Source organism: Schistocerca cancellata, chromosome 5 (assembly GCF_023864275.1).
Source record: "Schistocerca cancellata isolate TAMUIC-IGC-003103 chromosome 5, iqSchCanc2.1, whole genome shotgun sequence".
Taxonomy (NCBI): Eukaryota; Metazoa; Arthropoda; class Insecta; order Orthoptera; family Acrididae; genus Schistocerca; species Schistocerca cancellata.
Genome location: NC_064630.1, coordinates 197,699,998 through 197,713,668, shown reverse-complemented (window position 1 = coordinate 197,713,668; position 13,671 = coordinate 197,699,998). Strand labels below are relative to the sequence as shown.

At 40.6% G+C, this 13,671-nt stretch overlaps 1 protein-coding gene across 1 annotated transcript in view; it reads right to left on the bottom strand.

Moving 5' to 3' along the window:
• The window catches only part of LOC126187803 (dynein regulatory complex subunit 4), a 155,987-nt gene that overhangs the window by 118,830 nt on the left and 23,486 nt on the right, over window positions 1-13,671 (bottom strand). Inside the window, exons 3-4 of the mRNA XM_049929088.1 lie at window positions 950-1,046; window positions 114-352 (exon numbers count right to left, since the gene is read on the bottom strand). Of these exons, the coding sequence (XP_049785045.1) occupies window positions 114-352; window positions 950-952 (242 nt within the window). The 5' untranslated portion in view covers window positions 953-1,046. The remainder of the gene's footprint in view (window positions 1-113; window positions 353-949; window positions 1,047-13,671) is intronic.

Sequence of the window (13,671 nt, the reverse complement as noted above, 5' to 3'; positions counted from 1 at the left end):
CTGAGAGAGGATGGATAACAAATGATTACTTGATACTGAAATCAAGTAAATATAAGTTATTGCACACAACAATAAGTGTCTGTGGAAGCTAGTTATCTTCAGTGCTTAGATACCTTAATTCTGCACGGGTTTCTTCTAACTGTTGACGAGTTATCTCCCAAAACGTCTGTAACTTATCACGTTCAAGCTGGAAATAATTTCTTTCTTCTCGCTCTCTGTCAATTTCTTCCTTCAGTCTCTGAGCAAATTCTTGTAGTTGTTCATGTGTCATCTCAGTTGTTGACACACCATCCACAATGTAACCTCCCCCATCTTTCTTGCCACCTTTACCTCCACCTTTCTTTTTTGGAGGCTAGAAGTAAAAAGAATTCACAACAAAAAATCAGTGAGAAACACATTGTAAATAAATGTTGAGAGACACAAAATTATTCTATACACAAGATATTAGTCAATTTACAATAACAACAGAAATTCCTAGGTGGAGTAATATGTAAAATAAAGCAAAGGCAACCACTCACCTTATAGCAAACTGAAATGTGGCACTTAAAAACACTTGAAAGAAAACAGAATTCAAACTAGCTTTTGACCTTTTGGTATCTCTCTAGCAAAAATACACTTATTTACATACAAAACCACATATATGCACAAAGACGTACTCCCATAGCATTAGGTATGAGAATGTGTATTTTTCTGTGTGGTTGTGTATGTAAATGAGTGTATTTTTGCTAGAGAAAGAGGAAGAGCTCAAAAGATAGTGTGAATAATGTTTTCTTTCATGTGTTTCTATGCACCACATGAATTCACTATAGATGAGTGGCTACCTTTCCCTTATTTTACGTAATGCGCTAGTCAGAAATTAAACTACAGTCAAGTAAGAATAGAAACAAAGCATCCAATGGCATTCATTTCTGTATTTAAACATGACTTCATTACTTTTTTCAGAACTTACCATGTTTAGATCTTTTCAGATGCTGAGAAATGTTGGTGAATCAACTCTTCATACTACATCTAAGTCTCTGCTGTTGTCAATTGTGCACGTTACATTACTGAAAATGAGAAAAATAATAGCTTTTTTTACAGTATGTATGAACATGCCTTCTTTATCAATTACTGATTAATAATATTGAATCATATATGATGTAGAATAGTTAGAGTTTGATGATATGAAGTACAAGGTGTTAAAGTAGTATCTGAGCTGATATTTTTGCTAGCACTTGGAACATTATAACAATAAACAATATTTTTTTATTTTTTGTGGTGTTTTAACATACTAGAAAAAGAGATTCAGGACATTATTGAAAATGGTATACACTGTTATATGCCAACAGTCTTGCCACAGTGGATACACTCATTCCTGTCATATCACCGAAGTTAAGTGCTGTCGAGTATGGCTGGCACTTGGATGGGTGACCATCTGGGCTGCCATGTGTTGTTGCCATTTTCCAGGGTGCGCTCAGCCTCGTGATGCCAATTGAGGAGCTACTCAACTGAATAGTAGTGGCTCCAGTCATATAAAACCATCATAACAACTGGGACAGCAGTGTGCTGACCACACACCCTTCCTATTTGCACCCTCAGCTGAGAATGACACGGCAGTCGGATGGTCCCAATGGGCCATTTGTGGCCTGAAGACAGAGTGCTTTTATACACTGTTATTTGCACGGAATAGATCACAAAACAGTTTTTCTTTCCTTTGTCATTAAATAATATTCAGTATACGAATAAATGAAGGGTGTCACTAACTGACACTAATTTCAGTTTTTGCTACTTCTTTAGCAATTGATGTGGTTTACAGATTTCTTTCTCAATTTTGTCTTATCCTGAATACAGTAGGTGTAAGTCCCAAAAATATAACCTGTTACAATAATTTCTAACAACAAATGTCTCTCGTAGTTCAGAAAAAATTGTTATCTGAACTTCCAAACAAATCCAATAGTAATTGGTTTGCTTAGTTATCAGTGGGTAGTTTCAGTCTACAGTAAAATAATTTTCAAGTGCTAATAGGAGCTGAATGAAAATCAGGGTACAATAATATGAAATCAAAGGTAATTGTAGAAGTAATTCACATACATAAAGTACAGTAAATGAGTGTTGTGTTATAAAATCTAATGTCACTGTGGCCATCTGCACAATTTAGTTGAGGTGTATCAGTTTTTCCAAGTTGGAAGCAGCCAATGGGAGCATGGTCTGGAGTAGCCAGTGAAAAGTTCCCAACCATATGATGCCTGTATGTCAGCAACAAGAAATATTTGTGTTGTATAAAGAGCCTTTAACTTACTTTCTGCATTTGCCACATATTAATTACTTAAAGTACTTTTGAACTTGTCTATTATGTTGAAATATGATTTTCATGATTTTGTCTGAAATATGAAATCTTGGTTTTGGCAACAAGACATGAAGCATGTTTCGAAAAGATTCATCCGATTACACATGACTAACTTCTATGTGGATGGCAACAGACTTTTTGGGTAAATTTTAACATATGCTTCGAAACTAAAAGTTTACCTTGGGACCAGCGTTAAGTCATCAGTAGTGGTCTTTCTGGTGTTGCTTGTTCATTATTCAATGTGTGTGTAGTCAAGTACATAGCAACAAAAGGTACTTCATGTTCTCAGATTCAACAGCAGGAATTCAGTTATGACTGTGCAACTTGATCTTTGCGAAGAGTGTGAACCGCAATGATGAAACAGATGTAAGCAGTGCACAAATATTGCTTTGCACTACTGGCATCTAATATCAGCTGAGCTCAATTTCTTCTTCTTCTTCTTCTTCTCTCTCTCTTCTTCTTCTTCTTCCTCCTCCTTTTCTCTCTCTCTCTCTTTTTTGTACATTCCTCCCATTCCAGAAATGTTAAACGAATGGCACCATCATGCAGCAACAGCAGTGAAAGCAATATATCTAGGATTGCTCACGAAAGTAGGGGATGAGTATGACAACTGTCTGTACATTTGTTGTGTGCCCAGTGGAGGGCATATTGAATGTTTGTGACAGGTAAATGAAAAACTTGATCCTAAACATAACTGTCAAAATTATTCCAAAGTACTCAACAAAAACGGTTGAGAGAAACACAAACAGCCTCCTGAAGAAAAGTTTTATGTCACAGGAGACCACCAAAATATCAACTCTTATTGTACTGTTACATCTCATCTCACCTCACCTCACCCCCCCCCCCCCTTTTCCTATCTTCCGAAGATCCCACCAAGGAAGGAGTTTCTCTTTGCCCTATTACCAGTAACACTGGCAATCTGACATCCAGTGTAGCAAAATATTTTGTTACTTCCACTAGTAGGTCATTCTGTACATCCCATCAAGAACTTAGTGGATTTCTTATGTAAATTAGAAGGATTGAATATCAATGATATTAATAATTTAGTAAGTTTTAATGTGGATTTTTACATAAGACTTGTTTATTGCCTAAGTGAACTGAGTATCAGCCACAAATTCCTTCTCAAGATATCACCTTTAGATATGTAGATGGTCTCAAACATGGCTGTAATTACTATGTCAGGAACCTTTCTTTCCTTCATCAGTATGCGTAAAGAGACATTGAATATTACAAAATTATATGCACATAAGTGGCAAAGATATTAGTGTGATGTGTATTTTTTCATCTATGGCCTTTTGTTGCTGACATTTGAGCACACCAAACAGTATTGTAGCATCTGATACATAGCAAGACAGTATTGTTATACGTAGAGCATGGCCTAATTCGTTACACTTGAGATCTCCACATACACGGCATTTGTACTTCTTATTCTGGACAAGTGTGAGTAGTAATCTAAAATCATCACATGACTCCTTCAGATTAACTATGTGAGGAATCTGAACAGAAGGGAATTTGTTTATATTGTGGAGAAGTACTGCTTTTAGACCAACTTTATCTCTCATTAACACTGAAAACATGACCAGGAGTCACCATAATGGACTGAATATCTTTACAAAAGACCTTTCAGCCTTCCTTGGACAGACATTCAGAAAAAACAACAAAGAAGTCACAATAACCATTCACTATTGTATGAAAGAGAAGAGGATTCCATGCTTAACCTACAAAGCCAAAAGGTCAGCCTCTTGCTCCAACAAATTTAAATCACAAACAACTTTGTTGAGACACCCTTGAGATGAAAAGTTGCTTGTTTGATTCATAGTGGCCTTGAAATGTTGGTTGGTTGGGGCATTAAGGGGCTAAACAGTAAGGTCATCAGCCCCTAGTCAAAAAGCAGTTCATCTGGAGCTAGTTATGTCCATCATAAATGTGATGAATGACGAAAGTATGTAGCAGTGGTAAAACTGAGGCACTGAAGGTAGTATGGGTGTCAGAGCTAAGACATACATCATGAAAGAGTAAAAAGAATATGGACTGGGCCAGTTCATACGTCGGAGCAAACAAGGGATTTCCTAGGGCTCAACTGCAGCAAGAGACACCCCACCAGCTTCTGATCCCTTACCAACTTTATTAAGGGAGAAGACAGTTATAGAGTAAAGAAAGCCTTCTAGTCAGGAGATCCATAACAGTAAAAGTGGGAAAGCTAAAAACATTGTGGAAATCAGCTAAACGGTCAATAAAAGAACGTGAGGGAAATAATTAAAGCAGCAGGAGAGTGTTCCCACAATGTTTTGCACTCAATGGGAGCCATCTCTCTCCTAAGTGTCCCATGCCCAATCTATTATAGACAAAAGCATTAAATAGAGGAACAGCATCCACCATGCTACCCCAAAAATAGTAAATAGGATGCAGCAGAAGAAAAAGCAAACTGCATCTAAAAGCAATTAAAACAGATTAAAAGAGGGAGGACAGAGACAGCTGGCATAAGAGATGGCATTGAGGGTACCCCAGGCCCTACAAGCTGTGGGAGAAGCTCCAACCTCAACTGCCCTGTCCTTGCACTGAAGATAGTTTAAACTATTATCTAAGAATGAAAACCACTTTCATGGAGAAAACAGAGAACCAGTTCAACTGTCCATGAGTCCTCCACTAATACTAAAGCAAAAAATTTGGAGGACCATGCTTAGTGTGGAGGGCCGGAAGGAAAGGTCATTCCACTGGGGTAAGAGCTACTTTCTGTTAGGATCTGCAACTGCAATGTGGAGGAGACTTGTTACATAAAATAAAACTATAGCTTAGTGTGGTACGACCAATGTGGATGCAACATAGGATGGTGGATTCTTTCCAGGGGGAATGGGAGGAGAAGCACCATGTAGCAGTAGTCACCTTGATAGTGCAGAGTTTATTAGAGGGATGGTAGTGTACCACATGTTGTTCCATCTCTGATTGAACCAATATCTTTTTTGCATCCACAAATCCATGACTGAGATCAGTAGAGCAAACATGGTGCAGGTAATTGTTTCTCTAGCCAGATGGTTGACCAGTTCGTTACCTATGATGCCAATATCACTTGGGACTCAAAGGCAGACAATTGAGCAGACGCTCCAACTATGGACAGAGAGAAGGTCATGAATAGCAGATATCAGAGTGATAAGAGTTACATCCATCAGTGGTCTGGGGACTGCTGATTGAGTCATTATAAATATTGTTTTTCAGGGGAAAAAAGAAAGAAAGAAAGAAAAGAAAAGACATGAGCTCCTCAACTCCTTGTCAGGTCATGAAGGCCCTAAGGATGTTTACCACCTTCTGTGTCATCCTTTGTCTTGCAAAGCTGTCCCAGACACTTTGCAGACTTTCCAGACTGTGGAGCCACTATTATTTGGTCAAGTAGCTCCACAATTTGCATCACAAGGTTGTTTGCACCACATACCGGTCCTCCCAACACGGAAAAATCCTTGGCAGTAGAGGGACTCAAACCTGGGTCTTCCACATGGCAGTCATCTATGGTGACCACTCAGCTATGGAGACAGACTCGATATAAAATAGGGCTCTGTTAATGACTGTCAGCTCCACCATAAAAACACTAAATGTTCCTAGCAACAAATGCTGTTCCTGACCAGCAGGAGATGTAAAAGTATATACATTGCCATCCATGGTTTTAGAGCCATCAGTGTAAATGACTATAGCATCCTGATACTACTGAAGAACTGAAAGGAATAGATGCTGAAAGATCATGAGGATGACAAAACTTTAGGAGTTTGAAATATATAGATCAGTCCTAATTAGTGGCCTGGGTACTAACCAAGGGGGAAAGGCAGGGGAGGAACAGGGAAACATGGGGAGCACATCCTAAATAGGTCACAGGTCACGTGGAGGTCCCAGCAAAGGAACTTGAGCTGTATTCCAACAGGTAATCCCACCAAAGGGCTGGTGTCAGGGGATCAAATGTCCCTCGTATTCAAAAAGAAAGTGATACATAGATCACTAGCCTCTGATGGCAATGAGGAGTGTGATATTCAGCACACATCCCTGTGGAACACCATTTACTTAGACTCATGGAGAGATGAGTGATGTGCCAACTCTAACCTGGAGCAGTCAGTGGGATAAGAACTAGCAAATGAAAATCAGTAGGAAGCCTCAAAATCCTGTCATGGAGGTAAGTAAGATGTGGCAGCAAAATGTGGTGTTATATGCCTTATGTAGGCAAGGAAAGTCTTAGCATTTAGAAAAAACATGTCAAATTGCCATTTCTAACCAAATGAGATGGTCGGTTGTGGATCATTCCTCCCGTGAACCACACATTGCTTCTTACTGCTTTTAATTAGACAGTGCACCTTAGTGCAAAGTTGCTTAAAAGTGAGGAGGGTAGACAGTAAAAGATGTCACTTGATATGATGCAAGGCTCTTCAGCAATCCTGGATAATTGTTACAATGTTGTTGGTCCACCATGGCACTGGCCAGCTGTGCAGGGGGCCTGTAGAAGGGGGGACACCAACTCCAGTGGTGTGGGTCTCCTGCAATTTTGCCAATGTAACCTGACAGAGAGGGGGTGAAGGTGACCACAGGAGCATACAAACTACCACTTGGCTCTTTGCAGTGCTTATTGTGGTAACTGGTCTGTCAGACAGAGGGAAGGAAGTGACAGGATCATAGGAAAATGGTCACTGCCACAAATATCAGTATGTAGCAACCATTATGGTGAATCCATGAGATTGGGTGAAGATACTGTAAGATCAACAGCCAAAAAGGTGCCATAGGTGGCACATAATTTGGTAGGATCGTTGAAGAGACACAGATCAAGATAAGAAAGAAACTGGTCAATCAGACAGCCACTACCAGAAAAAGTAGTACTTCCCCACAGGTGTGCACTGATACCCCAAGAAGGAGAAAAGGAAGGAGGTGGGGGGGGGGGGGAGTTGTTGAATTAAAGTGATCATCTCCAGTTAAGTAAGTGGCCTACCTGCAGATAAATAAACATTACAAATGCTGACTACAGGGGTCATTTGCACCCACGCCACTATTACTTCCAATATGCTACAGACAACATATGTGCGAACCAGATTCCTCTAGATGCCCTCTTGAGAGCAGTACAGTGCTGACAGACTGATAACCTCAAAATGTTGGGAATAGTCATCAGTGAAATGTGTTTCTTGGAGAGCAACACAGATTGCAGATCAAGAGAAAATCAGTTGTATTTCTGGCCACAGGTGACAATGACATCCATTACTGTTACATTGGATCATCATATTGTGGGTGTGCTGTTTAGACATGATGGTTCCAGCAGGACTGGTCACACCATCAGAATCACTGTCTATCATTGAAGCGTATGGAATCACATCAATGAATATTGGTTCAGAATCCTACAGTCTGTATTAGGTCTGCACCTGCCAAGCACATTCCTAGCACTGTTGTGATACTGTTGGTGTTCCTTATGCTGTTTGTGACCATTTCAGCTTTCTCTTGTGGCTATGTCATCCTCCTGGCATTCTGGATTTGGTAAGCACCTGTGAGGTGCACTTTCCAGAGCATCAGGCACCTGTTGCAGTTGCATATTACATCTGCACCAGCTGCAGCAATCTCTTGCGGTGGTAGTTGCAGTCTGGTGTCCTGTACAATGTCTTCTGCTTGGTTATGTTGATGGTTTCAGATGGTTGATGTGCCCTATCTTATCCATGACCGCTGTGTCTGTCTCCCAAGGAAGTAACTGCTACCTGTTGCCCCCTATGAGGCCTGATTCTTGTAACTAGAGAATGACGGTCAACTCCCGTTCCTGGATGTCCTGGTGAAGAGCAAAGCAGATGGCACATTTGGCCACAGTGTATATAGGAAACTAACATGCACCAACTTATATCCACAGGCAGACAGTTGCCACCACCCAGAACAGAAGAAAGGGCTGCTCAGAACACTTGTACACCAAACCACAACACTCTCAGGCCCAGACAATTAGTGGATACTAAACAAGGGCCATCCACAAAGCAATACATCCTACAATATGACTTGATACAACGGAAGAGGAACAAGCAGAAGAGACCAGAAAGGAATCCCTTCTACTGTATACAGGGCATATATCTGTTAAGATCAGCAGAATCCTGAGGAAACACAAAATTAAAAGTGTGTTCTGCCCACTCAGCAAGATCAATGCATTCCTTGGAATGGTCTAGGATGATCTAGTGTTAAGAAAATCTCATATTTACAATATACCTCATGAATGTGGCATGTCTTCATTGGTCAATCATCCAGAGGTGTGGACATAAGACATAAGGAACACTGAAGACTTACCAGGTTACAAAAGGCCACTAAATCAGCAATAGCAGAATATTGCCTGGAACTTGGACCCACTATGAATTATTACAAATCCACGATCCTGGCTCAAACACCTAAATTCTGGGGAACTGTCATCAATGAATCTATTGAAATCCAGATGGTGGAGAAGCTAATAAACCAGAAGCAGGATACTGGCTCAGTACAGCATGGAATCCAACTTTGGAACCACTACAGAAACACCTGTAAGGAGCCTCAGATGACAAGAGGTATAATTAACAGGATCACGCCTCATACAGAGCTCCAAGCAGCAACTGCCTCCTCAGGAGATAGCCACATTGGTCAAGTACAAAATAGGGAACAACATCAATCACCTGAAACCTCAGGCACAAAACCTGGGAGCACATATAATACGAAACACCAGAGAGCAGCTACCACCACAAGATATTGCTGCAGCGTGTGTGGACACAATATGCAACTCAAACAGCTGCATGGTGCTGCAGAAAGCGCACCTTGCAGGCACATACTGAACTCAGAATGCCAGGAGGATGGCATGGCCATGAGAGAAAAGTGCAACAGTCGCAAACAGTGCAAGGAACATGTACAGTGTCACAATAGTGCTAGGAACATGCCTGGTGGATGTAAACCTAATACGGAACACCGTGGGATGGCTGCCACTATGGAAGACAGCTGCAATGGCCGCAGACAGAAGAGAGAAATCCTGGAGATGGATATCACCATAAGAAACAACCACAATGGACACAGATGGCATAGTGAACACCAGGCAACATCCAGGAACAAATACGGGGCCTGGTCAGAAAAGCAACCTATCTCAGGAAACATCTGATGAAGATGCTGAATTACATTGTTGAAATATCATGTTAGGAAGACACAGACCACCAGCAATATACCAAATTCTATGAGATGACAGCCATAAAGACGTCAGGGGAAAGGCTGGAGGAACTGCAATTGCAGCAAGATAGGTGAGAAAGGTGGAAAGGACAAGTGGGGATAATAAATGTGGTGTAAAAGAATATGTGGCTGTAGGAGTGATGAGGTGGGTGTAAGTAACTATTGATTTTGTGGTGGTAGGAAAATCCATTTCTGGTCACAATGAGAAGCTTATATAGATAGAATGTTGAACAACCAAATCCTGAGAAGAGGTAAAGATTTCAGGGCATGTCGCTGGTGATTAAAGTGGCAAATACAGAGACCGCAGTGGAGATGACAGACAAGGAGTGAAAATGGTCGGAGTAGCATGGTAGTGAGTTTGCTAACGAGTATGCCTGTGACACAGCAATAAATATGTGGCAACACAGATGACAGAAAAAGATAGTGATAGCAACGAGTACATCAGACAATGACATTGGCAGGGACGCCAGTGATGCAAATATTCCATCCTTGCAAGAGGGATGCCATTAATGGCAAAACACTTTAGTTTGCTAAGTAGAAATTTGTGATCCATTCATTCAAAGACTCTGGCAAGGTTACTGAATCTACCAGCTGGGTGATTTTTCTTGTTTAGTGCTGTCAGTACTTCATTTCTGAGCTCCAGAATTGCTTGCTGTGGAGAATCCTGTACAAAAGTAAAAATGAGAAGTGATTAACAAATTCTGGTTAGTTAAATGAGTCAGTATTCTGTTATAGGCCACATAGTCAAATACTTATGAAAAGACTGGAAAGAGTGATACAGGATGAACAAATAATAATAATTTGAGGCACAGCTTGTTCTGGGTTAATAAAAAGGTATAAGGCAGATGGGTTAATCATAATGTCAGATGACTGGGCTAGTTATAAGGGGTTAGATGAAGTAGGGTACATGGCTTTGGCTGTGAATCACTTGGTAGAATTTAGGTACAAAAGAAACAGGAGCATGTACAGACACAATTTAAGGATACTGGGGGCAATAAAAAGTATTATTGGGTGAGGGAAAAGGAGAACTTCAGCGTTAAAGAGCCTTTTAGATGAGTATGACTAAAAGAATAATATTCCGCAAAACTGGTGCTTGTCTGTTTTTTAAACGCTCGTTGCCAGTTTTGTAAAGGCCTTGTCACTACTGCTGTGGAGTCGCCTTTGTTGTTACGGTAGGCTGAGTTTGTGAGTTCATGAAATGGCTTCTGGTGCAGCACACCACTAAGACAATTTCTCCCTGCCACTATTACACAGATATGCCCCAGGGTCAGGTAACAGGATAGGAGAAAGAAGGTTCTACAACACCCCAACAAATTAGTAACTGAGTCACACAAATTAGTTAAAAGGTTTACTTGTCTTTTTGACTAGATGAATAATGAAGTCTGCAACATTGCATGCAATATAATACAAAAAAGGCCCTCAATGGCTAAGTGCAAATAATCATAGGTAAGCTCCATAGTACATAGCAAATGCAATTTACAGCAACTGTCTGTTCATATCTAAGAGTTCACTAAAAGATGTTCCCTGTATAAGTCAACCCTAGACAATGATCTATAACCAAGTGAGCAAGAGCTGCTCTTTTACCTTTCGAGTAGGCGTCTGTCTGTTGTCGTCTGGTCATTGGCAGATTGTACTCAGCCAGCAATTGGCCGAGGCAAAGTCGATAACTTCATCCTCAGTGCCACATGTGGCACTGTTGGAACTCATGCAAGTGGTGAGTCTCTATGGCACTGGCACCTGCTTGCATCTTTATGCCTGTGGTGCTTTTTCTCTGGCTGTGTCTTGTTTGGACAACACAGCAGTTTGAGTTTTTTTTAAAGGTGCTGGATGTATGTGCCAATGAAAGAGAGTTGAGTTTTTGTTTAGAAATGGTGGTGAATATTTTTTTATTTGAATTTTTGCAACTATTTTTGTTTCAGTAATTTTGTTTTATTTTTAGTTTTGAAGTATTTCTTGGATGCCAACCTAATGGGGACACTAATCTGCTATTGGTAAGTACTGGCGCATATCCTATTACTGTAACTTTCATTTCTACACTGGTTTTGTCTAACAGTGATTTGCTACGTGGTGGTCCTTGCATTATGTGATGATGTTGACAATTGTACCTACATCCGCATCTACACAGATACTCCACAAGTCACCATACAGTGCATAGTAGAGGGTACCCTGTACCACTACTTGTCATTTCCTTTCTTGTTCCCCTCACAAATAGAGTGAGGGAAAAACAACTATCTACATGCCTCCCTATGAGCCATAGTTTCTCTTATCTTCATGGTCCTTATGCACAATGTATGTTGGCGGCAGTAGAATCGTTTGGCAATCAGCTTCAAATGCCGGTTCTCTAAATTTTCTCAGCAGCGTTCCTCGAAAAGAGCATCGCCTTCCCTCCAGCGATTTTCATTCAAGTTCCCAAAGCAACTCCATAACACTTACACATTGTTCGAGCCCACCGGTAACAAATCTAGCAATCTGGTTCTGAACTGCTTCAATGTCTTCCTTCAATTTGACCTGCTACGCATCACAAACACTCGACCAGTACTCAAGAATAGGTCACACTAGTGTCCTATTTGCAGTCTCCTTTATAGGTGAAGCACTGCTTCCTAGAATTCTCCCAAAAAACTGAAGTCAACCATTTGCCTTCCCTACCACAGTTCTAACATGCTCCTTCCACCAAATATTGCTCTGCAATGTTATGCCCAGATATTTAAATGACTCGACTGTGTCGAGCAGGATACTAGTAATACTGTATCTGAACTTCACAGATTTGATTTTCCTACTTATCCGCATTAACTCAAATTTTTCCACATTTAGGGCTACCTGCCATTCATCACATCAACTGGAAATTTTGTCCAAGTTGTCTTGTATCTTCCTACAGACACTCAACTTTGACACCTTACCATAAACCATGGCATCATCAGCATGCAGACTGTTGCCCGCCCTGTCTGCCAAATCATTTATGTACATAGAAAACAACAGCAGTTGAATCACACTTCCCTGGGGCACTCCTGACAATACCCTTGTTTCTGATGAACACTCGCGGTTGAGGACAACATACTGGTTTCTATTATTTAAGAAGTCTTTGAGCCACTCACATATGTGTGAACTTATTACATATGCTCACAACTTAATTAACAACCTGCAATGGCGCACTTTGTCAAATGCTTTCTGGAAGTCTAGAAATATGGAATTGCCTCTTGCCCTTGATCCACAGTTCTCAGTATATCATGTGAGAAAAGGGCAATCTGAGATTCACACAAGTGACGCTTTCTAAAACCTTGCTGATTCATGGGTGTAAGCTTCTTGTCTCAAGAAAGTATATTACACTCAAAATGAGAATATGTGCAAGGATTCTGCAGCAAACAGAAGTTAGGGATATTGGTCTGTAATTTTGCAGATCTGCTCTTTTACCCTTCTTATACACCAGAGTCATCTGCACTTTTTCCAGTCACTTGGGACTTGGGCTGGGTGAGAGATTCATGACAAATGCAAGCTAGTAAGGGGCCAGTGCCATAGAGCAGTCTTTGTAAAATCAAACTGGGATTCCATCTGGACATAGTGATTTATTTGCTATCAAATCTTTAAGTTGTTTCTCTATGCCAGGTATGCTTATTACTATGTTGTCCGTACAGGAGTCTGTCTGATAGTCAAATGATGATATTTTTGTTCGGGTTTCCTATGTTAATTATTTCTTGAACGTGAAATTTAAAACTTCGGATTTTGTTTTGCTATCTTCAATTGCCACACCAGGCTGGTCAACAAGGGCTAAATGTAAGCCTTAGTGATTTTATGTAAGACCAGAATTTTCATGGTTTCTCTGCCAAATCTTTTGTTAAGGTGTAATGGTGTTATTTGTTGTATGTTTTAGCCGAGCGGTCTAAGGCGCTGCAGTCATGGACTGTGCGGTTGGTCCCAGGGGAGGTTTGAGTCCTCCCTCGGGCATGGCTGTGTGTATTTGTCCTTAGGATAATTTAGGTTAAGTAGTGTGTAAGCTTAGGGACTGATGACCTTAGCAGTTAAGTCCCATAAGATTTCACACACATTTGAACATATGTTTCACACATAGATCTTTTCACAGATGCACAAATCTCCACTAACCTTGGCTTGTCATCTTTTGTACATTCCGTTTTGAGCCTTGAGTGGAACAGCCTCTGTTTCCTCAGCATCTACCAAATTTC